The sequence below is a fragment of the Strix aluco genome, chromosome Z, assembly GCF_031877795.1.
Source record: "Strix aluco isolate bStrAlu1 chromosome Z, bStrAlu1.hap1, whole genome shotgun sequence".
NCBI classification, from domain to species: domain Eukaryota; kingdom Metazoa; phylum Chordata; class Aves; order Strigiformes; family Strigidae; genus Strix; species Strix aluco.
Window position 1 is genome coordinate 69589270 of NC_133971.1, and position 27709 is coordinate 69616978.

Below are 27709 nucleotides of genomic sequence, written 5' to 3' on the forward strand. Positions count from 1 at the left end.
TCCCCTCCCCATCTCCCAGCTCATGAGGCTGGGTGTCCAGGGAACAGCCAGTTTCGCTGCTAAAGTCTGAGGCAAAGTAGGTGTTGAGCACCTCAGCCTTTTCCTCAGCCTTTGTTACTATGTTTCCCTCTGCATCCAATAAAGGAGGGAGATTTTCCCTAATCCTCCTTTTGCTGTTAACGAATTTATAGAAACATTTTTTATTATCTTTAACAGCTGTAGCCAGGTTGAGCTCTAGCTGCCCTTTGGCTCTCCTGATGTTCTCCCTGCATAGCTTCACTACATCTTTATAGTCTTCATGAGAGACCTGCCCCCTCTTCCAAAGGTCATAGATTCTCCTTTTGTTCTTGAGATCCAGCCAAAGGTCCCTGTTTAGCCAGGCCGGTCTCCTTCCCCTCCTGCTTGTTTTTCAGCACACAGGAACAGCCTGCTCCTGTGCCTTTAAGACTTCTCTCTTGAAGTATGTCCAGCCTTCCTGGACTCCCATATCCTTCAGGGCAGCCTTCCAAGGGATTTTGTCAATCAGTCTTTTGAACAGGTCAAAGTTTGCCCTCTGGAAGTCTAAGGTGGCAGTTTTACTAACCCCTCTCTTTGTTTCTCTGAGGATTAAAATCTCAATCATCTCATGATCACTGCACCCTAGACGGCCTCCAACCTTTACTTCCCCCACAAGCGCTTCCCTGTTCACAAGAAGCAGGTCCAGGAGGGCACCTCCCCTGGTCGGCTCAGTCACCAGCTGTGTGAGGAAGTTATCCTCCACACATTCCAGGAACCTCCTGGATTGTTCCCTCTCTGCTGTGCTGTGATCCCAGCAGATACCCAGGAGGTTAAAGTCCCCCACAAGAACAATGGCAAGTGACCGCGAGATTTCTCCCAACTGTTTATAGAAAGCTTCATCCACCTCACTGCTTTGGTTGGGAGGTCTATAGCAGACTCCCACAAGATCCACTTTATTGGCCCTTAACCTACTCCAAACACTCTCAACCCTGTCATCACTATACTTGATTTCTGAGCTCTCATAGTATTCTCTAACACACAGGGCCACTCCACCGCCTTCCTTCCCTGTCTATACCTCCTGAAGAGCTTGTAGCCATTGATTGCAGCACTCCAGTCACGTGAGGCATCTCACCACGTTTCTGTGACAGGTACTATGTCATAGTTCTCGTGCTGCATCATGGCTTCAAGCTCCCCCTGTTTGTTGCTCATACTGTGTGTATTGGTATAGATGCACTTGAGATGAGCTAATGAATCCAAAACCTTTTTGTGAGTGTGGGCCCCACCCCATTCCCTACCAGACCCTTCTCAGGTGCTTCCATGATTTCTAAACATCTATTCCTTCTCTCAAGTGAAATGGCAGAGGAAGAGCCGTCACTAGTCCGCCATTCTTCAAGCCTTGGCATGCTTCCCTTGAGCTTATTCCTAACAGGCCCGGTTGTCTCCCCCTCCCCCCTCACATCTAGTTTAAAGCTCTCAGAAATACTATTTACACAGGGATGTGTAAAACACTAATATACCAAAACCCAGCACATATTATCCACACTTCATTTTCAGTGTAGTGGTCCACTTGCACATTGAGAAAGAGTGTCAAAAGATGTAGGCTGCAGACCTACAGTTCCCTGGATGAGCACAAGAGGGGTTATGTGAACTAATAAAACACTATGTTTTCCTACCACCCTTATCCATACAAGTTATTTGACCTGCTGTCGGAACTAACAGCAGTGAAGGCCCCTAACTAATGGTTAACCATCTCCTGTGTACACAGGACTTGACTGAAACGCTCAGGACCAGCTCTTTGCTTGGGTCCACTATTATCTTACTTGAAGCTGATAAAGGGGGTGCATCTACCCTTACTGTAGCTCCTCAAAAATCCCTGGGCAGAAGCAATCACTTTCTGGCAGATTCTGTCAACAACAAACAGCAGCGCTTTTCCGCAGTGTCACACCAATCTCACCTCCATAGGGCAGTCAGGCAACAGCAGCATCCAAGCAATTTACATTTTCCCCATTCCTGCGTGTGCCTTGCTGGTGAGGCTGTAGGGAGAACGAAGGAAGAAACAAGGTATCACAGTGAGAAATGTTTACCAACTGCTTTACAGTTCCCCAGGTTGTTAGCTCTTGCAGTTACAGGGATGATTTCTGATCTTAAACAAAGGGCACAGGGTGTGAAAATTGATCAATATTTCTTTACCAGCATCCCCATTTTGAAAGTTACCTCCAGTATAACGTTAGGAATCTGATACCCAGAAAAGCTCTCCAGGAGAATTATATTGACGCTGCATTTAGTAAAAAAAGCAGTGTTATGTTCCTGTGTTTACTTATGTCTGTTTATTTTTTCTGCCTTCGATCTACGGAAAGGGGAAAACCAACAAACTAAATGCTAAATGACAGCATTTCAGCATCTGAATATTGTAACTTAAAGTGATACTACCAGTTAGACCAAATTGAAAATTAATATTTTGTTCCTAATATAGTAACAAAAGCCAGCAAACAAATATACTCAGCTGTTCTTTTTAAACTCAAAATACTAACCCTGTTATACTGGTGTAGAACTCAAATGAAAGCAAGAGGAGTTGTTTGGATTGTATTTTCCACAAGCAAACATTTTCATATGTTGATAAAACAAACATACGTGTTTTGTGAATACATGCAAAAATGACATCTCTTCATTTTGTGTGAAACATCTTACAGTCCTAATTCAGAATAGCATCTGTTGTCACAACAGTACTTGAACACATGTGATAGGTTTTAAGCAGGTACCTGAACCTTAACACATGTTCAGTTCAGAAGTTCTTGTGAATCACAGCATAATGGTGAGAGTAATCTGTCTCTTCAAATTATTGTTATTTAAGATAAAAACCCCCAAAATCTCTTCCTGAATGCTGTCATTTTTATCATAATGTTCTTTCTGTTAAATATTAAATTAAAACACCTACCAGTGTTAGCATATACATTTTTCTAGTGCTGATTTAGCTGAATTACATCACAGACTCACTATTCCAAAAGACGTGGTACTTCAGCACAAGTCTGGAACAAGCACAGCTTCATCTAAATCAGTTTAAATTAATAACAAACATAAACCACACCATGAAACAAGTTAACAGGAAGCTAAAGGAGTTAGCCTACATCTACAAGAAAATGGTTGGGCTTATAGCAATTGGAGTCAACAGCTGTACCAGGATTCGTAATGCCTTATCCAATAAGATTGATGTAGCCCAGCAGAGCACTCTCTGTGAGCATTCCCTGCAGAAACAGCTGTTTCAGATCTCCAGCCATGTACTTCTATCCTCTTGTTGAAGATCGGTGTCCCCACAGGAGATATGAAAGAGCACATCCTCAGAACACTCTCCATCTGCTGAATCCAGTGCCAAGAAGGTTGACTTAATTAGGACAGCTCTCTTTGTAAATTAAGCCAGCCTTTGTACCAAATTGGGTGAGGGGTGTTCACAGCTTCCAAACCATTAGTTTAGATGGGGCAAAGCTGACAAGTGTCAGACACAGGGAGTTACAAACAAGAGATGATAATGTCTTTAGCCAGTACAGCCATTTCTTCCGTCAAGGTCTGACCCATATGTCTCATGTGATCATAGATCTAGCCAAGGTGCAATTTGTGCTAGCTTGATTTGCACTGGCATAGTGAAAGCATCCCTCTTCCACATGTCCCCCAAAACAAAACAAAGCTGTATTGCTGCAGTTTCCTGTTACAACTTAGGTAAAGATCATGTGCAGTCAGGGTACAGCAGAGCCATTTCAGAAAAGACTAGCCAGAGCTGCTTTTTTACCACTGTGCAGCTGCAGATCTTTTTGCTGTCAAGCCATAGTAAAGTTGTGTGTTGTCCTAGCCCATCTCAGCACATGTGGTAAATTAAATCTAGGTATCTGCTGATATCGCATGGATGAAGACTAGGAATATTCACTAATGGGTCTAATTTTACTAATAGTAAAAAAGTTTCAAAATGTATTTCAGGAGTTTATTAACAGTTTTTGTGAGACAATAAACCTCTGTCAAGAGCCTTATACTACTTTCTCTAGCACTTTTGGTAGAAATCAAGAACCTTATACTGCTTTCTGTAGCACTTTTGGCAGGCTCTAAGGGTTATCTGTGCTGCAAAATGGTACAATTTCATAAAATAGAGCACCCTGTGGAAAACCCTGGTAGAAACAAGTCACGTAGATAGAGTTGAGGGTTTTTAACCTGCGTTATATACCTGTTGCAGTTCTGCAGAACAGTAGCTTCTTCCCCATTCAGTATGTGGCGGTACAAGGTCTTTTATGTTAAGAAATAAACTGGAGTTGAGATCTGGTGGTCATTAAGTCTCCCCCCAGCAGTAGGTGCCCCCACTTTGCTCCACCCTTCAGCAGTGCATGTAAATCAGGGGCAGGCCAGTGAGTCCTAGCTCCCAGAGAATGGTCTCTGCCTGCCAGGACCTTAGTGAGGGCTTAGCAAGCGGTACAACTGGGAACTATGTCTTTTCGAAGTTGTTATAAACTGGCCAGAAAGAGAAAAGTTTCATCTGTCCTCCTTTCTCCTCTTGTTGCTGTGTATGGTGTGAGGACTGCTGCATGCAACAGCGCTCAGTGAGGGGCTTCGGATCTTTTCCTTCTGCTCAAGTCTTCCTGGAGGAGCTCACGGGTATTTCGGGCTGCACGAAAATGTACTGGGGGAATCACTTTAGGTAAGGCTGCCTGAGCTGCCACGGACCTTCTCTAGCCAAGGATGCTTTTCTTTTTAGCAGTGCCTTTCTTGGTTGATAATCAGGCCAGGAAGCAGAAAGGAAAAAATGTACCTGGACCTGCGGGTGAAGCGAAGGTTAATGTTTTCTTATTGCTTTTGCTGCTTTTGTAACTGCTGGCAACAACCTGGTTGTGGTAAAGAAATGTAAAGAAAGAGACGGTTTTGACTGGCTGTCAGCCAGTAAATATGTAGAATCCGTAGCTTTCTGGAAGCAAGCCTAATCTGTATGTCCCTGTTCTTTGCCCGCCCCCCTCACCCCCCACCCCAATTTTCAAGATTAATTTGAGATTATTGATGTGTTAATTCGAGTTACTGCTGGTATAAAATATTTATAGCTTATATTATCAGGGGTTGATAAAGCTTCGGAAAAGTTCCTTCCCTCCCCACCCCCGCCTCTCTTCGTTTTGGTGTTTGTGTATTACTAGCACAAATTTGTTTCAGCTCCTTGGTTTTTTTGTAGAATTCTTTTCACTGTGACTCTAGTGTGGCAGGCTGCTCATCTAGAAAAAGGTACGGAAAATTTCGTGTTTCCCCCCCACACCCTCCTGTGTTTCTTTTGTACGTTCACAGTATGCATTCCTTCATTACAAGCTACCCTTCTCTTCCATATTTGCAATTCTTGTCAAGGCCGTGAAAAAGCACATGAAGAAGATGTGAAAAGTCTCAACGCCACAGCACAAAAGCAGCAGCCCAAGAACGAAGGGACTATTATAAATGCTCTCAGTGACATGAATCAGAGTTACGAAAGCAGAAAGCAAGAGAATTCCAGGGCATTGGTACCTTTCACTGGGATTACAGAGAGTGGGTAACGTTATTTATTTAAACAATGCTATAAAATTTCTTTTTAAAATATCATATCACAGTAATGTTTTGAATGTTGTCCTGTAAGATTCCAGCCGTTTGGTTTTCTGTGGCCGCTCATTTAAATTATTTCCGTGATCACTTTGGAAACGGTGATAAAAATTTAAGGTAGAACCGGGGATATTTTAGCTGCAAAACATAGTAACAGAAAACAGGGAAGGATAGCAGGAATTAAGACGGCGTTGATCCCTTGGATTTGCGAAATGTTTGTAAAATTCTGTTAATTTTTTTTTTTAATTCACCGTATTTCATGAACAAAAAATATTTCATTTAAAAAAAAAAAAGTTTGAGCTTTTTGAAAGCAACAGTATTAACAGGAAAAAAAAAAAAAACACACACACAACAAGAAAAAACTAAGCACAGACTTATGTTTTCCTCCCACATATATTAATATATATATCCTGGGAGTCTGAGAAAGGCTTGAGGGAGCATTCCCCTCCACTTTCAGAACTAAGCAACTCTTCCCAGTAACAAATCCTCCTTGCTTCAGAAATAAGCACCACTTCCCAGTGACAATGCTCTTTGTTGTAGTGTGACTGAAACCTGCCTCCCATCAAAGTGAAATATTTCACTTGAATGTAATGCTGCTGCTGCGGCACTTGCCAGGTTTTGCTTCTTGACCGTCCTGTAATCCCTGGTAGTTTGCTTCTAATCCTTAACTAAACAAACTGGGCTTAACTGAACAAACACTACTAACAGGCAGATAATTTTATTGTCTCTAAAGACAATAAAGCTAGATTCTTAAAATCCTTTGGCAACTGGAGAGACCGGAGAGAACAAGTGAGGAAAAGGGGAGGTTCGGAGCCCTAGGGATGCTTCGTAACTTCTGACATTGTCTTGCAGGTAAAAAACTGAACAGACACTGCTGCCAAAATGGAGGGACCTGTATCCTAGGGGCTTTCTGTGCCTGTCTAAAGCATTTCACTGGCAGATACTGTGAATATGATGAGCGGCAAAGGTAAAAACCAGACAGAGTGAGCAAGCTGCTCTGGATGGTTATTTTCTGTGGTGGAATCGGGTACATACCAAATTTGTCCCTTGTCCTTGACAGCAACTGCGGCAGCATTGCCCACGGCACCTGGGTGCTGAAGGGCTGTTGGCTGTGTCGGTGCGGCTATGGTACTCTGAACTGTCTCTCAGAAGTAATGCACGATAACTGCGGTAAGGAATGGTGTTAAATTCAACCATTTTTTCTTGTGGGTAGCAGAATTGCCTTCTGCAAAAGCGGGGTACTCAGACGATGCTGTATGTGCTCTATTTACCTCTGCAGTGGCCTGCTTTGCTTCAGAGAATGCGTTAGTGGGACAGTAAATACTGCTGTTGCCTGTAAATAATGACTGTGTTGCCAGTCACAAAAAATACTTCGAGATTTTTATAATCCTGTGCAGTAGGAAATTTCAACGTGTTTTAATTGAAAATTACAGGGATTAAATGCTTATCTGTTCTGCAAAACCTGCACATGTCTATGACTTCCCATTTAACCAGGACAATTTGTACAGCTAAACTACATCCAAGCATACAAAAATATTTCTTAGATGAGGAAAGAGAAAAAAATGTAGTGGAAACTGGTGTCATAGAAATATAAATCAGTATTACACTAGAGAAACAAGTACTGAAAAATGCATAAGCTATTTAACACATAAATGGCAGAAAACTAATCTGAACCTTACTTAAAGTTCTGTATCTTAAACTTCGAAATATTCTTGTACGGAGTCCTAAGACTCAGCACAGTCCACAAAAAATGTGTAGCCATAGTCCTGATCAGTTGTGGAGTAGTAGAACCCAGTGTCCTCAAAAGCACTATATTTGTTTAAGTCAAGTCTTTATACATCAGGCCGTGAAAATCCTTGTATAAAGGTTTGAATATTTTTTTAATCAACTGACATGAAAACTTGAAGGATTGTTTTAAAGGTACTTATTTTCCATGGAGAACTGGCTACTGAGATCCAGACTATTTTCAATACTCTGAGATGACTAATAAGAGTTTAATATTATTTTCTCTCCAGTGGCAAAATTAGTGCGAAATATTCTTGCTCTTCTCCATACATGATGTCTCAATCCCATGCTGTGCTTTAATATACTTTCCTTCAGTTGTGCCAACATCACTTGTTAGCAGGGTAAGAAAACAGATCTAAATAGCTTCAAGATTAGTTTGCACCCAAAGGAACTCCCAGCCTCTTCTCTCCTGACTAGATTCTTATCTCAAGTAGCAGTGCAGTAAAGCTGTGACTCCTGAATTATACCACCAACTCAAAAGTAAATACAGATTTCAAAATTTGAGCCTCTTGGGTCCCCAGGGTATGCCTTACTGTGTGATAAAGCCACAAGTCCAAAGAAGTGAAATGCAAAAGAAAGGTAACATTCCTATCTTTGCAACCACAGACCGAAAAAAAAAAAAAAAAAAACCAAAAAAACCCCACCAAACAAAAACACAAAGCCCACCAGAACCAAAAAGCCACCACCAAAACCACTTTTGTGTTGACTATGTGTGGCTCCCAGCTTGCTCTTTTAAATATTCAGCAGAGTTAAATGCTCAAGTTCCCTTGGATGTTCACCTTTGATCATCCCTATTGTTTCCCATTACAGGAGCAAAACATGTCTCAGGCCTCCCCATGCTCAGTAAAAACAGTCTACTACTTCCTACTCTTGAGTAAGCTTAACAGAGGCAATAAAGGTGACAGTGGAGAATCATCTGCTCATCCTCTGAGCAGGGATTCAGCTTTCACATGCTTGAGAGTATGACTTTCTGCTTGGGCTAATAAATGAAGCCCCTCTTGTTACAGGAAGGGTTAAAAGGCTACATGCTGGTTTGAGTGCATACCTCTTGTGAAGATCTTGATCTTGCTTTTGCTTGGTATTTACTTTTGCTTATTCTGAGATTAATGCCTGCAAGAGCTGATAAGTGCTATCAGTTGCTCCTCAAACGATCACTGATTGAACATCTATTCACATCTCTCCCTTGAGAATAGCCTCTCTGATTGGCTTTAACAGCTGATACCTTTAACTTAAGTACCTGTGAGATGTCCGGACGTTTGAAGTATGTTGAAAATCCTTATGTGTTAAAATTTACATATTTTATTCATTAACCGTTTTATTTTCGGGATTTTTTTTTTTTTGTTTAGAACTGAAATCAGAAAAGGAGGCAATTACCAGACTATATTCTAATGGTATAAGATTACAGCAAACCATGTTTGTACTTGCTTGCCTGTTCACCATCCTCGTGGAGCTCTGCTGTTGGCAGTTGTGAAACTGGACAAAGGGAAATTTTAGGATTGCTGTAACCCTCACGATGAGTCATACAAGTGTTTTCTGTGAGCTACAGAAGACACTTCTACCTACATGTTGGAGGCAGATTAACATGTATTAGTTAATGCTGAAATGCTTGGATTATTATAAATTAAGATTATATGAATGTGAAGTATTTATTATATTATTATTTTATAACTACTATCAATGTCTGATTCTAACAGCTCTTTAGTTCTAAAATACTGTTCTTCCAGTGGAAGCAAAAACCCCCCAACGTTCTATGTCTTAAGTATTGTAAATTATCATAATTTCCTTTGTACACAGTACAACTATTTTAACAAATAAAACAGATTTCGTCTTTGAAGAGCTTTTATGTTTGGCTTTATTTAAACCTGAAAATTCTTATCTACCATTTGTCATTGTACCCTGTAACAAAACAGTAGAAAAGGGCAGGGTACAACGAACAATCTGAAATTTGAAGAGATAAGGAGAGTTTTAAGGGTAAGTAGATTTCAAACCCTGATATAGGGAAGAACTCTTAATAGTTACAGTCTTTTCATTTTTTAATTATTTACTATAGCTAAATTGTATGTATGCATAATCTTAGGCAGGAAGCACATGTTTCTTAAGAACACATAGCTGATACTTGTCTTTTGGGGGTTTATTGTATTTCACATCCTAGAAGTATGAGCTCCTCTTCTTTTTAAAAGGACAGCAAAGAGCAACCTCTAAACTTTTTCTATAGGAAACCTGGCTTGATTTATATAGCATTTAATATGAGTATTTCTAGGCTGTAAAATAAAATATGATTAGAATGTGCATTTGTAATGCAAGTTTATAAAACACCAGAAATGTTAAAAAAAAAAAATGCAAAGAGAAGCCTAAAATATACCTTAATTCTTTGAATGTGGAGCTACCATATAGAAACAATCACATTTATCATTTGTTGGCTTAAAAGACATTATTGAAGTATAAAAGCCTTAATGACTTTTAAAGTTCAATATATTTAATTCTTAAAGTTTCTTTATTAATTTCTTTGCCACAAACCAAGACAACAATCCAGTTATTAAGGAGAGAAGAATGCATCACCAACAAATGATACAGTATCGTGGCTTCTTTTGACTCTATGACTATTCAGTAATAGACTTCTATAGGGAGTCATTATGTAAAAACATGTTAAATACTGCAAAGGATTTAAACTTCCTTTCCACACCCGAGACTTTAGTGGAAAGAGTAAGGTTTCTCAGTCTTCATATGAAATACAGTAGACCAAAATCAGTCCTTTTCTCATTTCCCACAAACTTGTCTGTACCCATATGCCTGTGTTTCCACAGACTTTGAAAAGGAGGTACCAGCTTAGGACAATTAAATATCAAAGAGAACAGCTAGAGGAAAATAGTCATGCTTTTATTTATCAGATGTTGAAAATGCAGGAATGCCATTGTGAAAACATCTTGGTTTGCCATAAAACATACCTGAGAAGTCTGTAGGCAATACAGCTTGTAATGTGCTTCAAATAGGCTTTAGATTTTGAAGGAAAACAGTAAGATATGTGGAAGGTACATAGTACAGTAAAAATATATCTGAAGTAATACTTATTTTTTTATGCCTACAGAAAACATACAGAGCCATAAAAGATTGCAATTAGCAAAAGGAAAGAGTGGTCTAATACAGGTTTTATAACAGAAGAGCTATTTCTCTTGCAATACATCCACAGCAAATTTAATCAGGAAAAGCTGATCTGGAATAACTCCTTATGTAGATGAGCCTATGTGCCTGCAAGAGTCACCATGATGGAGCTATATATTATTGGGTCAGTATGACTTGAAGAATTAGAGCAATTGAGAAGTCTAGCAAAGCAACATTTCCCTGCAACATCGAAACATCAGTCCCCAAGGCATCTAATTAGAAGCAGCAAGGTACAGCTTCTACAGTTTCAAAGCATTTCATGTAATGCAAGCTTGGTAAGTGATTCTAATTAATGTCAGTGTAAATCACTACTCACTCTGAATGCTAGGATTTGAAAATTTACTCCAGTCTACCTGGAAGAAGTGATAGAAGGTTTCTGCTTGTTTGGTTTTAGGATAACAGTTCATTTTCTCTCTCTACCTTACACTGTTGCATTTTGTGTTACTGGAAAATCTGAAAATGATTACTTCAAGACTGTTTAATGCCTACCATAGTATAGCAAAACATATCCTTAGTGATGGTTAGTTGTGAAAGATGTTTGTCTCATCTTTGTGTCAGGGCTCTGGAAGTCGCCATGAGTATGCAGAACAGAGCAGAGTCTGTTGTTCTTGGCTACCTCTGAAGCAGAGGCAGCCACAGGAGCTGAGTTTGAGGAGAAACAGGATCTCCTTAAGTTAAAGAAAAAAAGAAGAAAAAAGGAAAAAGCATTCAGAAGCTGTCCCACGCATAGTCTTGTTCACAAATAAAAATATAACTTAGAAGGAAGAAAATAGCACTGGCAAACAAAGGAAAGCGCACAGTCACAACCTTTGCTTAGGTTAAAACTGTCTCCACTTTTATCTGTCTCCAGCTGTTAGCAAGAACAGATAAAGGAAAGCATTATTTTCCTCCCTTGCTACCATGTAGGCCTGGCCAACCTTCTAACACTGCAATTATGGGGACTTCGGTAAGGTTTGTTTATAGCAAACAACAATGCTTGCTTTCCAGCCTCATGCTAACTCTTTATGGGCCACTCCATCAAACATGGCATGTCCCAGCAAAATAGACATCTGCTGTCACAAGTTCATGCGTGTACCCTCTCTATATACAGCCATGTTTGGGCAGGGTGAGTACCTTCAAACAGTAATATTTATCAAATGCTTCACAGCCCCCAGAACTGTTAGACCTTTCGCTCTCGCAGTTGACTCCAAAACTAAAACAAATGGAGCAGGCCGTGACTGGCCTCCACAGCCTCACCCCTGCACTCCCTCCAGCCTCCCACCAGTCCTCAGGGCATGCTGCTGATGAGGACACCAGACAGTGGCAGCAGCGTGGCAGTGGTGGCTGCCTCCTCTGCAGCCACAAGCCCCCAGAGCTGGAGCTCCACTCTCCGTCACAGATCCACAGGGGGATGCTGCCATCTGCCCTTAACATGCTGCCCTGTTTAAAGGAAGAGATTCATTTTGCATAAAGGCCATCAAGTGCATCAAGGTTTTCTATACAAACCTGAAAAACTAACTTGCAGGCACCAGATGCTGAGAAAGTGTCACTCATTCAGCTCTTTGAGTATCTTGAGTTATCCCTCAAGGTGACTTTATTCCTAGCAAGGAGAGATTAATTTCTGTTGTCCCTGAGAAGTGCTAATGGTGCCCATAGGTTCCAATAGCCTTCCCTCACCTATAAATGTGAAAAAGACATTTTTTTTCCAACCAGCCAAAACAGAATCAGAAGTAATTTCCCATACTTCTTTATTCAGAGTTGGTTTTTTTTAATTGGCATATTTAAGACTGCTAAGGTTTACCCACATACATTTCGTTAGTGGTCTTTCCTTGACACTAACAGTGTATCAGCAGGCTATATTTCTGGATCATTACACCCGCCAGTTTCATGTGCCTGAGCAAGTATATAGCAACATTATATTCTGAGTTCCGTTTATTGGAAGGGTGATACAGTACAGCAGGCTGGCTCATGTACTGAGCAGCCCTGTGAATTGCAAGTTATAGGCACATGTCTTGTGGAGGCCTATCTAGTCACCCTGCAACCATTGCCTGTAATTCGCTGCCCGTCTCACCTTTTTGCAGCACAGTCATGTATGAGCATGGGAGATTTAATGACAACCAAGCAGCTGTAGACTTGCACTCTGCAAAATTACCCAAGTGTCATGAGTACTCCTGTGCTTGCAAAGCACATTCTTGGTCAGAAAAGACATTGGATGTTAAAACATGTAATTCCTTCCACATTTGCCTGGTTGATCTTGCCCTTGGCTGATGCTGCTGTGAGTGTAATTTCTTGTTAAGGGCGTGAAGCTGCCATATGCCACTGGAACAAAACCAGATGTCTTATGCATGTTGAGCCTAGCATTTGTCTTCAGGTACATGCTGTCACAGCAATAGCTTTCATTAGCAGCTGTCTTCATCTGCTGCAGCCCAACCACATCTTTACAAAACTACAATATGTAAACCAGCCTGTGAGGCTTTAGTTCAGATACCATTTGTCTGAATGAAATGCTGGGAATGTACCATCAGGACAGAAGTACTGTTAAAAGCTCAAAAGCAAACAGCCACAAAAGTATTGGCATTATAGTCCCACTAGCCTCATGACAGCTGGCCCCAAGGACTCAGAAGATCTTTTTTCTGCCAGCTGAGATACTTTTCTGAGCTTCACATGTTGTCTGGGGCATACCTGGTCACCTTTCACTAGGCACAGAGATCTGTGAGCAGAAGTAGACATACAACCTCCCAACAGATGGGAAATTGGCCAATGTGACGCCCATATATAAGAAGGGTTGGAAGGATGATCCAGGAAATCACAGGCCTGTCAGCTTGACTTCGGTGCCCGGGAAGCTGATGGAGCAGCTCATCCTAAGTACCATCACACAACACATGTGGGACAACCAGATGATCAGGCTCAGTCAGCATGGGTTTATGAAAGGCAGGTCCTGCTTGACAAACCTGATCTCCTTCTACAACAGGGCGACCTGCTTATTGGATGAGGGAAAGGCTGTGGATGTTGTTTACCTTGACTTTAGTAAGGCCTTTGACACCATTTCCCACAGCATTCTCCTGGCAAAACTGGCTCCTCATGGCTTGGATGAGCACACGCTTCGCTGGATAAAAAACTGGCTGGATGGCCGGGCCCAAAGAGTGGTGGTGAATGGAGTTAAATCCGGTTGGCAGCCGGTCACGAGTGGTGTCCCCCAGGGCTCGGTTTTGGGGCCACTCCTGTTTAACATCTTTATTGATGATCTAGACGAGGGGATCGAGTGCACCCTCAGTAAGTTTGCAGATGACACCAAGTTGGGTGGGAGTGTTGATCTGCTCGAGGGTAGGGAGGCTCTGCAGAGAGATCTGGACAGGCTGGAGCGATGGGCTCAGGCCAACTGGAGGAGTTTCAATAAGGCCAAATGCCGGGTGCTGCACTTGGGCCACAACAACCCCCAGCAGCACTACAGGCTTGGGGAGGAGTGGCTGGAGAGCTGCCAGTCAGAGAGGGACCTGGGGGTGTTGATTGCCGGCTGAACAGGAGCCAGCAGTGTGCCCAGGTGGCCAAGAAGGCCAATGGCATCCTGGCTTGTATCAGAAATAGCGTGGCCAGCAGGGACAGGGAAGTGATCTTACCCCTGTACTCGGCACTGGTGCGGCCGCACCTCGATGACTGTGTTCAGTTTTGGGCCCCTCACTACAAAAAGGACATTGAATGACTCGAGCGTGTCCAGAGAAGGGCAATGAAGCTGATGAAGGGTCTGGAGCACATGTCGTACGAGGAGCAGCTGAGGGAACTGGGGTTGTTTAGTCTGGAGAAGAGGAGGCTGAGGGGAGACCTCATCACCCTCTACAACTACCTGAAAGGAGGTTGCAGAGAGCTGGGGATGAGTCTCCTTAACCAAGTAACAAGCGATAGAACAAGAGGGCATGGCCTCAAGTTGCACCAAGGAAGGTTTAGACCAGATATTAGGAAGTATTTCTTTACAGAACGGGTTGTTAGGGCTGCCCAGGGCAGTGGTGGAGTCCCCATCCCTGGAGGTGTTCAAGAGTTGGGCTGACATAGCGCTTAGGAATATGGTGTGGTTGAGAATCGTCAGTGTTAGGTTAATGGTTGGACTAGATGATCTTCAAGGTCTTTTCTGTGAACCTGTGAGGCCCCAAGTCACAAGACAGAGTCTGACAGCTCACCCTCACAGAGTTTTCTGTCATCAGACAGCACAACAGTGCTGAACATTAACTTCCTTTATAGGCATGGCACATAATATCCTGCATCTCTTACCAGCAGAGGTTTTTTTTCCCCTTCTCTTCAACATAATGCTCGTATCTGCCCACTAAACAGAAAATTTTGTGACCTGTCCTACTCACTAAGCATTTCAAAAGGTCTTAATTAAGACAAAATTTCATATATAGACCAATGAAACAGACAGTTCTGTCTCCTCTACTGACAGAAACTGTCTAGCCAAATTCTAGAAAGTTTTATGGGGAAAACTGTGCTTCCTGTTTTTGTATCACCAAGATTACATCTTTCCAAAAAGTATGGAAAGGAGTACCATGAAAAATTTAATTAAAGATGAAGAAGTTGTACAATTCTGTAAAGGCAATCTTTGCAAGGGCATCGTTAAACAGAACAAGCAGAGAGTCAGGATCAAAAAGAATAGGTGTCAAAGATCCTTCCCACCTGGCTTTGTACATGAACTCCTCTGAAGACTGTTTCTTGGACCAAAAAGTTTAAAAAAAGGAGAAAGATTAACAAACTTGTCAAGTCCCAGGTTCTACATGTCAACCTTATTCTTTCAGTCACAACACTATGTTCCGTCACCTCAAACCTGTATAATGCAGCGCCAGTAATGAAGCTGCTTCTTGTACAAGGAAGAAATCCCAGCTGGAAAACAAAGTGTCAGTAAACATTGTCTTTAGCTTTGAAGGTAGATTATGAAGGCCATGTGATGCTGAAAATGAATTGCACTTTGTTTTCCTGCCTGCTCTGTTGGTGTTGGTTTGCTAATTTTAGTCGATTACATTTACGATGCATATTGGTAACACATCTGGAAATTTCCAGCTGCTTTTAACATCAGTCTTCAGAGGAAACAAGAAATATAGGAGTGTGCTCCCTCCTCTGTGTCTCTGCCTTCCACTGCTCTTCATAGAGGCTATACCCCTGTTCTGTCTGTGTGGATATGTGAGTAGCAACTCAGTGGAAAAAAGGCTTGTGCAGCAATGCTGTGCAGTACAACAGCTCCAGCAGTGCAATAACATGCAACAAAAATCAATTCAGTACATTCCTATGCTGTGTTTTTCTTTTATCTGAGCACATCCTCTTAGTGATATTCCTGTGATGAGTGATGCTAACCAAAAACAACTGCAAAAATTCAACAGTAAGACTTCGGTGCTAAAATATACATAGGCCAACCTCCAGTTCAACATCTTCAACAGCGTATCATCTATGCAGGTAAAACTAGGTAGCAAATGCAAATTCTAGGTACAAAGTATATGCCACATGCTGCAACTTTCTCAAGTAGTTTAAGTGATACAAGATCACAAAGACATGTGTCTACTGTCCCGTCTGTACTGGTATCAGGCACAGCCATACTGTCAGACAGGTCCACTCACTTATTCATCCAAAATCTTCTTTCCCAATTTTATTGGTCTAGTTTCCAGCTAGATCATCTTTACTGATACAGGGAATTGGCAGAGACATGCAGCAAATGTGAAGGGGAGCCTGCAGTTAGACACAGCAAAACCTGTTACATAATCACTGCTTTAAAGCTAACAGCTTAGTTAGAAAGATTGTAGGTCCTATTGTCAAAAGAAGACAGCAACCTGGAATGCAGATATAAAGGAAAGAACTAAATATCAACAGGCAGAAAATGTGCTCATGAATTTCCATTACAGTGTACAAACAGTACAACATCCTGTGGGGACAAGGGAAAAATATAATTACGTATTTTGCAGTAGTGACACCATTAATGGAATGTTACATGCCATTTTGTCATCTTCACTTTGTAAAGGATATTGAAATTTGCAGAAGTTCCAAGAAAAAAAAAAAAAGGCATAATTTAAGATATAAAAATATACACTACAGTGAAAAATGTAGCAAGCTCAGTCCATTATGAAAGCAAGAATAACCAGTAACTTGATCCCCCACTGGAACGCATGGGAAGATACTCAGCCTCACTATTTTGTTGAACTGACAGCCATTTTCACTGTTTTACACAGAGGTGCCCCAGTGCAGCCAGTATACCTTTCATCAGCAGACAAAGATGCCATTCATTGCCAATGTTAAAAATTTAGATTCATCCGTTATTTGCTTATAAAAGTTGTCCATCAAGCCAATGAACTGGCAATGTTGCATGCACGTTGGTGTGTGCATTTACATGCCCGGTGAATGAAGGCAATTCTGGAGAGGACTTTGATGCTGCGATCACTGAAGGTGCTACAAGTGAAGAAGGAGAAAGCCCAAAGAAACGGAGAGAAGATGAGGCATTATTAGCAATCTGTGCACTGATTCATTGCAAACTATAATATTAGAAGCCATGAACATGAATTGCAAGCAACATAACTGTGTTAAAACATGGCTATATTATTAGCAGAGTGCCTACAAGCCCTGACCAAGGTTGAGATTTTGCTGTGCTAGGCACTATACAAGTGTATAGGAAGAATGAACTTCCCTCAGCAACTGATGAAAACTGATGGATTATTTTCTGACAGTTAATGAAGTATCTGTCACCACAGAGTCTGGCTCCATACTCCAAGGCAAAACCCTTCATGTGCGCACTGTCCTACTTCAGTCACGTTTTTACCAGCACTGTTGGTTTTGCTGTTTATTTTCCATCTTCTCTGTACTGCTCTTAGACCACAACACTAGGCACCACTCACCAGGAGATGGCATCATTAGAAGTTAGTAATACTCACTCTTTGCAGTCAGATCCAAGTGTGAGACTGAATATAGCACTAATGAATAACTTCCTGAACCTCACACTACTGATAAAACCTAACATACTCAAAGCAAACCATAGCAAGTATTTGAATGCAAGGTGTCAGTTTTTTAAATGTAATTTTCAAAAGATGAAGTTGCTATTATCTGCTGCTTTGACTACAAACCATATATTTCCCTGTATGTACTAAGGCTGAGCATACTGTCAGCACTTAGCAAAGGCTGTTCTTACATTTACTGTAGAATCAATGAGAGACAGCTTTTCCCAGGCAATTAAGCGAAAGAAAATCTTACGCTGGTAAAAGGAGCATACAATTATATAAAGGTTATCACAGAACTAAAGTTATGGGCAATAATACATTATTTTTTCAGGTTGTTTCCATATCACAATTCCATTCATCTTAAATCAAATTTGCAGTGAGCAAATAAGCATGATCCAACCTATTGCAGGGATGAGGAATGATTCTTGTATCACTGTGCGAAGACTTACAGAAAGTGAAATAATTACCTTTAATCTTACTGTTCTAACAAAGAGACCAAAGAACCCACTTGCAGGGTTAAGTGTGTCAGAAAGACAAATTATACCAGCCCTGTGTGCATGGATTCTGAGGTGCTGAATACTAATTTTAGAGGGGTTTTATCAGATAGCCAGATGAAAAGAAGTAACAGGGACTTGTTACTTTTCAAGAGCATATGCTTTGCCTGGCTTCTGGCAATTAAAGTTTGACAGCATGCCAAGATACACATGTGAAATAGGCTTGAAAATATTTGTTTTTAAAAAATCACTATTTTGTATAAATATTCAGATCTTGGAACATTTTGTAGAGTGAAGGTAAAAAATAGACTATTGTATTTTGATAATATCATTTGGGGACACCATAAATAAGTACATGATGATAGGTTAATTAAAGCACTTCACAGAACTCAGCCTTATAGATTGATGCTAAAGAGGAAAATGTGTTGGTGGTTAAAAAACATTCCCAAGAGATAAATTAGTTATCTGCTGCTTTTTCCTTAACACTCTCATGCACTGACCTTGCTACTCTGCATATGTGAATATCTTAGCTACAATAAGAATATTTCTTTAATAATTCAAAATTGAATTATTTATTAAATTAGTTAAAAATTCAAAACAGGTACTGTGGTATATGCTGCCTGTCTCCTTTACTGTATTGTTCTGCTCCTGAATACTGATGAGAACTGCTGCCAGGCAAACTAAAGGGTTGCTTTAAACTTGGAAAAAGCTATGGGTAAACAGCTCTGCCTGTGATAACGTTCTCCAGAATTAATAGTAAAAAGAGACTGGTATTTTAGTTATGCCAGTGTACCCCAAATCACAGAAACATTAAGGTCAGGAAAAATTGTATGATGCTCTGGGCAGTGAACTGCCTTCTTTTAATGACTTGAGGAAAAGGTCTATGCTGGATGCCCATTTTCCAACTTCTTACAAAATCATTACAGGTACAGCTAGGCTAACACCACACCTGTGTTACCATTAAAAAGTAGCAGTAAAAAAACACAGATATGTATCTCTGCCATCAAGAGTCTTCCTTCTACTGATATAATACTGTCTCACTACCTATTCGTTCCCCATCAAAATCTACCTGCAAACCTATATACATTCTGCAAGTCCTACCTTTTCATTTCCAAATAGCATAGTCAACTCCTCCTCACTTTCAAAATATAAAAGTGTTTTCTGCCCAAAATGCTTCTAGGTGGCACATGGAGCAGACAAACTGTCAGGGATCTGTGGAAGACCATTTCCCACAGACCCCACCCTCTGTTACAGCTTCAGTTTAAGTGTGAAACATCTGAGATCTGATTTCTAGCCTTTCTGTAAAGAAACGGTACCAAGAAGAGCCAAAGGAGCTGAGTTTCAGGAACAGCCTGAAGATAAGGTAGGCAAAGATCAGCTCTGATAGCCAGGTGATTAAACAAGAAATTTGAGTAACTTTTCTTATAAGGGCAGGCCTAAGGAGCAATCTAGGAAAGAAGAAATGCAGGAGCAGTAACGTACTTCAAAGCATAGTAAATGCTACTCCCTGTCCTTAATCTCACCAACAGAAACATAACAGAACATGAAGGGACTTTTCAGCTGTGGATGATTATTGCAACAGATGATTTTATACATAGTGGGTAGGATTTCATCTTCGTTGAATCACAGAATCACAGAATTGTCTAGGTTGGAAAAGACCTTGAAGATCATCCAGTCCAACCATCAGCCCAACATTGACAGTTCCCAACTACACCATATCCCCCAGCGGTATGTCGACCCGACTCTTAAACACCTCCAGGGATGGGGACTCCACCACCTCCCTGGGCAGCCCATTCCAACGCCTAACAACCCGTTCTGTAAAGAAATGCTTCCTAAGAGCCAGTCTAAACCTTCCCTGGTGCAACTTGAGGCCATTACCTTTTGCCCTATCGCTTATTACTTGGTTAAAGAGACTCATCCCCAGCTCTCTGCAACCTCCTGTCAGGTAGTTGTAGAGGGCGATGAGGTCTCCCCTCAGCCTCCCATTCTTCAGACTAAAAAACCCCAGTTCCCTCAGCTGCTCCTCATAAAACATGTGCTCCAGACCCTTCACCAGCTTCATTGCCCTTCTCTGGACACGCTCGAGTCATTCAATTTTTGTAGTGAGGGGCCCAAAACTGAACACAGTCATCGAGGTGCGGCCTCACCAGTGCCGAGTACAGGGGTAAGATCACTTCCCTGTCCCTGCTGGCCACGCTATTTCTGATACAAGCCAGGATGCCATTGGCCTTCTTGGCCACCTGGGCACACTGCTGGCTCATGTTCAGCTGGCTGTCAATCAACACCCCCAGGTCCCTCTCTGACTGGCAGCTCTCCAGCCACTCCTCCCCAAGCCTGTAGCGCTCCTGGGGGTTGTTGTGGCCAAAGTGCAGAACCCAGCATTTGGCCTTATTGAAACTCCATTCGATCATTCGATCACTCCATTCGTGCATTTGATCCCCTCGTCTAGATCATCAATAAAGATGTTAAACAGGAGTGGCCCCAAAACCGAGCCCTGCGGGACACCACTCGTGACCGGCCGCCAACCGGATTTAACTCTGTTCACCATCACTCTTTGGGCCCGGCCATTCAGCCAGTTTTGTACCCAGCCAAGCGTGTGCCCATACAAGCCGCGAGCAGCCAATTTTGCCAGGAGAATGCTGTGGGAAATGGTGTCAAAGGCCTTCCTAAAGTCAAGGTAGACAACATCCACAGCCTTTCCCTCATCCAATAAGCAGGTCGCCCTGTCATAGAAGGAGATCAGGTTTGTCAAGCAGGACCTGCCTTTCATAAACCCATGCTAACTGGGCCTGATCATCTGGTTGTCCTGCATGTGTTGTGTGATGGTACTTAGGATGAGCTGCTCCATCAGCTTCCCGGGCACCAAAGTCAAGCTGACGGGCCTGTAATTTCCCGGATCATCCTTCCGACCCTTCTTATATATGGGCGTCACATTGGCTGATTTCCAATCTGTCGGGACCTCTCTGATCAGCCAGGACTGCTGGTAAATGATGGAAAGCGGCTTGGCGAGCACCCCAGCCAGCTCCTTCAGCACCATCGGGTGTATCCCATCTGGTCCCATAGACTTGTGTATGTCTGTGTGATGCTGTATGTCACTGACTATCTCCTCCTGGATTGCGGTGGGGTCGTTCTCCCAGTCTCTGTCTTCTGGCTGAGGAGGCTGGATTCCCTCAATACAACTAGTCTTGTTATTAAAGACTGAGGCAAAGAAGGCATTAAGGACCTCAGCCTTCTCCTCATCACTCGTTGCCATGTTTCCTTCCACGTCTAGCAGGGGATGGAGGCTCTCCCTGGTCTTTCTTTTGCTGCTCACGTACTTGTAGAAACATTTCTTGTTGTCCTTGATTGCTGAAGCCAGATTAATTTCCAGCTGGGCATTAGACCTCCTGATTTCCACCCTGCATAACCTCACAGTATCTTTGTAATCACTGTGAGTTGCTAGCCCCTTCTTCCATAGGTCGTAAATTCTCCTTTTCTCCCTGAGTTGCAGCCAAAGCTCCCTGTTTAGCCAGGGTGGTCTTCTCTGTTGCCGGCTTATTTCTCCCTAGACTGGCTTACATCACATTTCTTTGGTCCCCTTTTTATTCTCCACCAGCACTTGTGATTCAGGAAGGAATAACAACTTAGAATCTATGACTAGTAAAGTTTTTTAACCATTTTTGCAGTTACCTGGATAAAATATAACCCCAAATTTCTCCAGCATAACTGGTTGTACAGTGACCACAAACCTGGAAATCCATTCCAGAAGATGGGTCTGAAAGGGAGAGGCCAGTTTCCCCATAGTACATGATGAACTAACTCCTGGAGCATCCCTTCCTTTTGGTTAATGAGGTTAAAGAACACTGAGATATGTACAAAATACATGGGAATATATCATGGGGACGGATGTGAAATCATAGGATATAGGGCATCTATGACTTAAAGGAGTCATTAGCATGAGTGTTAGATTTGCACATTTTATATAACCGAATGTGTTTTGCCTTGGTCCACACAGTCACCTAGTGCAGCTAGTTAGAGGAACAGCCTCACAAGCTGTTAGTAGATAACTAACACTAGCTAATGGGGAAACCATGTCAGAAAAGGAGGAAGTGGTCACATAAGAGCAGTCACTTTCCAGGAACATAATAGGAGCTCACAGTGTGAAGGGAATTCCCCAAAAGTCTCAATGTCCTCAAAAATAAATTGTTGACTCCCTTAAAGTCTTCAAAAAATTAATTTAGACATAGTGACAGGATGACTGGAAGACACCTGCAAAGGATGGACATCAACAAGATCTATTTTTGTGATGAGGATCACATATGTCTGTCAACTGCCTACACAAGATCATGAATATGAAGTCAAATGGGGGAGTTACAAGGGATTCAAGCTGCATTCGCAGTGCTGGCAGCCTTCTTGCCGGGATCAGAGGAGCCATTGGTACTGATTTCATGGGGCTCACATTATATTGAAGGAGGTTACTATTTCAGGCCGATTTCTTTTATAGGGCCATTGCTTTACATAGTTACCTCAACACTGGCACATAAGAGGGAGTTTTTGCACTCTCTGCATCAAGGGTCTCCTTTGTCCATGTGGCTTTTCATTTTCAGAGGTGCTAAGCACTCATGACTCATCAAAGTGTGTTCTGGCTGCCAATCACAAGGCCCCAAGAATATCTACAATTTGTGGCACAGTTTGAAGAAAGAATAGATGCTCAGGCCAAGATGACAGGAGGACAACCCAATTAAGGACTTCTCAGAGATTTCCACACTTCCAGGTCTTCACCCTACTAGTCCGAAGCACTCAAGTTAATGCACTTCTACTAGGAACTTTCACGTTCCTAAGAAAGTCAGAAACTGATTTACCCCTGAGATCTTCTTGAAAGCCAAAATGTATAACATTAATTGTATTCAAAACCAGAAGGCAACCAATAGATAATACAGTCCACTAGGGTCAGGTTGTCTTGTCACATTACAATAGGTAGCTTTCCAGAAGAGATTGTTGATATGGTATATTTGTATATATATGTACAACATAATGGCCAGACTCTTTGAGCAGTTAGTCTCTAGAGAGGACCAGACAGAGGAGGAAAAAAAAAAAAAAGACTTGCTTTGAACATGAACCAGAGTAGGAAACATCTTTTCTGAGTGGTGAAGCCTGGTGGGTACTGTGTTGTGCTGATCAGAAGTGACAATGACGTGAACACTGACAAGAATAGCCTTTCCTTCAAGACAAACAATTTCTGAACACAAGTGGAAAGTGAAAAGTATATTGCCTCCTACTACTTATATACCTTCTTTCAGACATAAATAATATTTCTGTACTTGGAAGTTTCCAATTTTGCTGGTTCATTTAATGAAGTTATTAATTCTTCTGCAAACCCAGCAGAAGGTTGTCCTTATCCTCTGTTGTCAGATGGAATCATAGAATCATAGAATGCTTTGGGTTGGAAGGGACCTTTAAATGTCATCTAGTCCATCAGGTTGCTCAGAACCCCATCCAACCTGGCCTTGAACGTTTCCAGAGATGAGGCACCTACCACCGCGCTGGGCAATATGTTCCAGTGTTTCACCACCCTCATTGTAAAAAATTTCTTCCTTATATCTAGTCTGAATCTACCCTGTTTTAGTTTAAAGCCATTACCCCTTGTTCTATCGCAATAGGCCCTACTAAAAAGTCTGTCCCCATCTTTCTTGTAAGTCCCCTTTAAGTATTGAAAGGCTGCAGTAAAGTCTCTTCGGAGCCTTCTCTTCTTCAGGCTGAACAACCCCAACTGTCTCAGCCTTTCCCCAAAGGAGAGGTGTTCCATCATTTTGATCATTTTTGTGTTTTTAATTCACCAGTATCCCCAAATCCTTCTCCACAGGGCTTCTCTCAAGCCCTGCATCCCCTAGCCTGTATTGATCCCAGGGGTTGCCCAGACCCAGTTGCAGGACCCTGCAGGTCCCCTGGGGGAAACCACTCATCACTGATCTCCATCCAGACATTGAGCCCTTGACCAGGACTCTCTGGATGTGACCATCCTGTCAATTCCTTATCCATTAAACAGTCCGTCCATCAAATCCATATCTCTCCAATTTAGAGAGAAGGGTGTTGTGGGGGACTGTGTCAAAGGCCTTACAGAAGTCCAGATAGATGACATCCATAGCTCTTTCCTTGTCCACTGATGTAGTCGCTCCATCATAGGAGTCCACTAGTCCAACAGGAGTCAGGCAAGACTTGTCCTTGGTGAAGCCATGCTGCCTGACTCAGATCACCTCCCTGTCCTCCATGTGCCTTAGCATAGCTTCTGGAGGATCTGTTCCATGATCTTCCCAGGCACAGAGGTGAGGCTGACAGGTCAGTAGTTCCCAGGGTCTTTCTTTCTACCCTTTTTAAAAATGGGTGCAATGTTTCCCTTTTTCTGGTCACCAGGGACTTCACCTGACTGCCATGTCTTTTAAAATATCATGGAGAGTGACTTGGCAACTACATCAGCCGATTCCCTCAGGATTCAAGGATGCATCTTGTCAGGTCCCATAGTTTATGTATGTTCAGGTTCCTCAGGCAGTCATGAACCTGATCTTGTCTTACAGTTGGATGGACTTTTCTTCCCCAGTCTCTGCCTTGAGGTCCATCCACTAGAGAGATCTGGAAAGATAGGTTTCCAGTGAAGACTGAGCCAAAAAAATTGTTGAATACCTTAGCCTTCTTGTTATCCATTGTTACCAGTTTGCCAGTTGTGTCCATCAGAGATGGGATCCATCCAGATTTGTAGCTAGAATAATAAATGGCAGACTGTTCTCTTCTGTCAAAGGTATTCTTGCACAACTCCTGGCAGCGTTCCCCCATATCTGAACTGTGTGCTTCATCCATGAAGAATTAATTGCCACTATGCAGACAGCAAGGTGCCCAGCTGCAGAGTAGCATCACAAGAGGGAGACAAACACAAGCCAGGAGCAGGGCATTTAGTGACCACCACCCACTAACACATCTGTGTACACAATGGACAAGAAAGGAGACAAGATGATAGTCCAGGTAGCAGAGCTCAAACAAGTGCAGGGACATGCTTTAAGAATACCCCTACATGCTAACATGGTTGTGAAGAGTTTTCTGAGCCTATTCAGTCTTGTATTCAATCTACCACGAAGAGCGATTTTAAATGCCTGCTCATCTAAGATTATTTTCTCGATAATTCAGCTCCAGAGCAGCTTTAGCAAACTTATACTGAAGAATTTTGCCTTCAAGTTAAAGACATTGGACAGTACATTTTGTGAAGGTTCTACTGGTGCTTGCTAGGTACTTGCTAGGCTCCTTACATGAATTTGATTGATACATTTGACACATTAAAAATTTTGTCAGCAATCTGTGTGTACACAACAAGTAAGGAAAGAATTTATTCTGCTCCTGTTCAGAAAAATGTTCTTAGCCAATGAAACATATAATTTCCTTTTTTTATTTCATTTGTAGTCACTGTGGTCCTCTTTCAACAACTATGGACAGAAGTTTCAACTTTCGGTACATAATATTAGGCATTTAAATCCATACTTAGAAAGTGGTCTAACTGTCCATAGCACTCACACTTAAACTATTTATCATCTATACTAATGTGCATTAGCTATACGTACTAATGCAAAGAAAAAGGAACACAAAAACATTTCTATTTGCTTTCATCCCTCCTTCAAGTTTGGCGTTTCACAGCTGACAGATCTGTATCTCCAAACTATTCACATAGCAGATCTTACAACCAAAGGAGCAAAGCTTTTGTAGTGCTCTGGATGCTGATGTCTGCTACTATGTAATGGCCTGGGCCACTCCCTGCTGTCTTGTAAATATATGATCTTAATCTATGTCACTTAAATTTTACTTAACACATACCTGGTACCTTTGTAATCTTGCTAGCAATCTTTGCTCACTGAGGATTGTTTCAGTGGGAGACTTTTATAATGGCAGCTTCTAAGAGCTAATGGTCAGTTTGGATATCAGTGTTTACAAGGAAACATGTTGGTGACAACCTTTCACATCCGACACTACTTTTCATTACTGGATTGAGTGCAAGAGTTAAAATCAGATTTCTTTCCAGGAAGCACACATAAGAGGCAGGATGGGCTCTCAGAACTCACATTCATGTTCTCATCAGTCTCAGGCCAGCCAGAATAAAGTCTGGGCTGTCTTTTTAATACTGATACAGTCTTAACAGGAACCAAGAAGCAGCAAAACACAGTCTGCTTCTCAGTTCAATTAATTGGCCATAGTAAAAGCACTGTAGGGTACCACAGAGGTGCCCTGAGATGTAATGCAACGAAATCCTTTCCCTCTGGTACAGTGGTAGAGGGAAAGTGAGTACATCTCAGTACATCTATTCTCAGTACTAAGTTAAGTTTTAGTTGAGTTAAAACTGGGGTACAGCTGGGGTACAGCTACACCATCCCTGAATCCCCATTTACACAGGGATTCCAACCACAGATTTATTCATGACCATTAATTTTACTTTTAAAAGCAAATAGGAATATATAGGAACCTTAATCATTGTCCTTCTCTACCTTACCTTCTTCCCAAGTAAAATTGTTCAAACTCATCCAGAGATGATCTTGGGGAAGACTTGTGCTTCCATAAGAAAACAGTGAAGTAGTATTTGCCTCTGTCACAGGTACAGAAGAGTCAGACAGTTAAGTTTTGGTAGATATTAAAAGAAGATAAAAAGCCATGCAATTAATATTCTGCCTTAACTCTACTTCCCTGTCACCAAAGTATCTGACATCATGCCATGGAAATTATTACCAATAGCAAAGTCTCTGTGGACCTTCATTAATTTTCTAGCATTGTTTGAAGTCTCCAACAGCTCCAGTTCATCCCATTTAACTTTATCTAACTAACCGAAGCACCTAAAATTTGGCTATATAGGAAGTATAGTGCTATAAGAAGATACAGAAGATTGCATTACCCCACTGAAATACTGTTCTCTTTCCCCAACCCTGCTCAAACAGCATGTGCACTGGAGCAGTCTGCATTGGCTGATTTAGCTGAATCTAAAACCTCTTTCCTGCACTCATTAAATTGATGCCTGAGGGTATCTAGAGCAATTGAGTTCCTAAGGCCAGTGCCATAGTAAGATGGAAAAACATCCAGGCCAAATTTGCAGGCAAATTCAACACAGCATCATAGAATCGTTTCTGGACAGGTCCCTATAAAAGTTCATTTGATGTAGATTTTAAGGTAGTTTCAAACACATGGAAATGCTGAGAGAGAGCAGGTGACACCAGCAGCCTTTTCCTTCCTTTGTAGCAGAATTCCCCCCTGTAGTGCAAGGAGCCAGGCTAATTACACTTCCATGGGAAAGCATCTGTGTATCTAGCAGCTCCAGCCGGTGAATTTCAGCCTGATGCAATTTAAACTGCTGGAAAACTTTACATTCCTGGAAAAAGAGAATCATGAAAAAGCTGCAAGCAGAGAGACTAACTAGAGAATTACCAAAAGGTACTAGTAGATCTTACATATCTAATTTTTCTGGTCTATGTCGCAAAGGCAATATCACGATTGCAATAAACACTAAATGACCTCTATAAATGTTTCAGATGTCATGTAAGTGGTGTCAATAAGAAGTTTCATTCAGCTAATAAAACATGTCAGGTCTTCAATCTGCTGCTTTACTGACCATGAGATTGTGCTAGAAGAGGTATTATAAAGAAAACAATTGTATGTCATAGGCATGGATGATGTGATGTACGGACCATCCAGAATGCACTCAGAGGTAAAATCCAGTGTAGATAAAAAGTATTCTTGTGTGTAAAGTAG

General features: G+C 41.7%; 1 protein-coding gene across 2 annotated transcripts; it reads left to right on the top strand.

Annotated features, from left to right (window-relative positions):
• The first annotated feature begins 4413 nt into the window (after positions 1–4413).
• Positions 4414–9196, top strand: CRIPTO (cripto, EGF-CFC family member). 2 transcript variants are annotated; one of them, XM_074812747.1, is made up of 7 exons: positions 4414–4629; positions 4730–4806; positions 5192–5241; positions 5359–5532; positions 6436–6550; positions 6644–6753; positions 8715–9196. In XM_074812747.1, exons 2-7 carry the CDS (start codon positions 4778–4780, stop codon positions 8837–8839), a joined length of 603 nt encoding a protein of 200 aa, XP_074668848.1. In that variant the 5' UTR covers positions 4414–4629; positions 4730–4777; the 3' UTR covers positions 8840–9196. The 2 variants fall into 2 exon arrangements, with proteins under 2 accessions (XP_074668848.1, XP_074668847.1); XM_074812746.1 differs by lacking the exon at positions 4730–4806 and having other exon boundaries at positions 4414–4672.
• The last annotated feature ends 18513 nt before the right edge of the window (positions 9197–27709 follow it).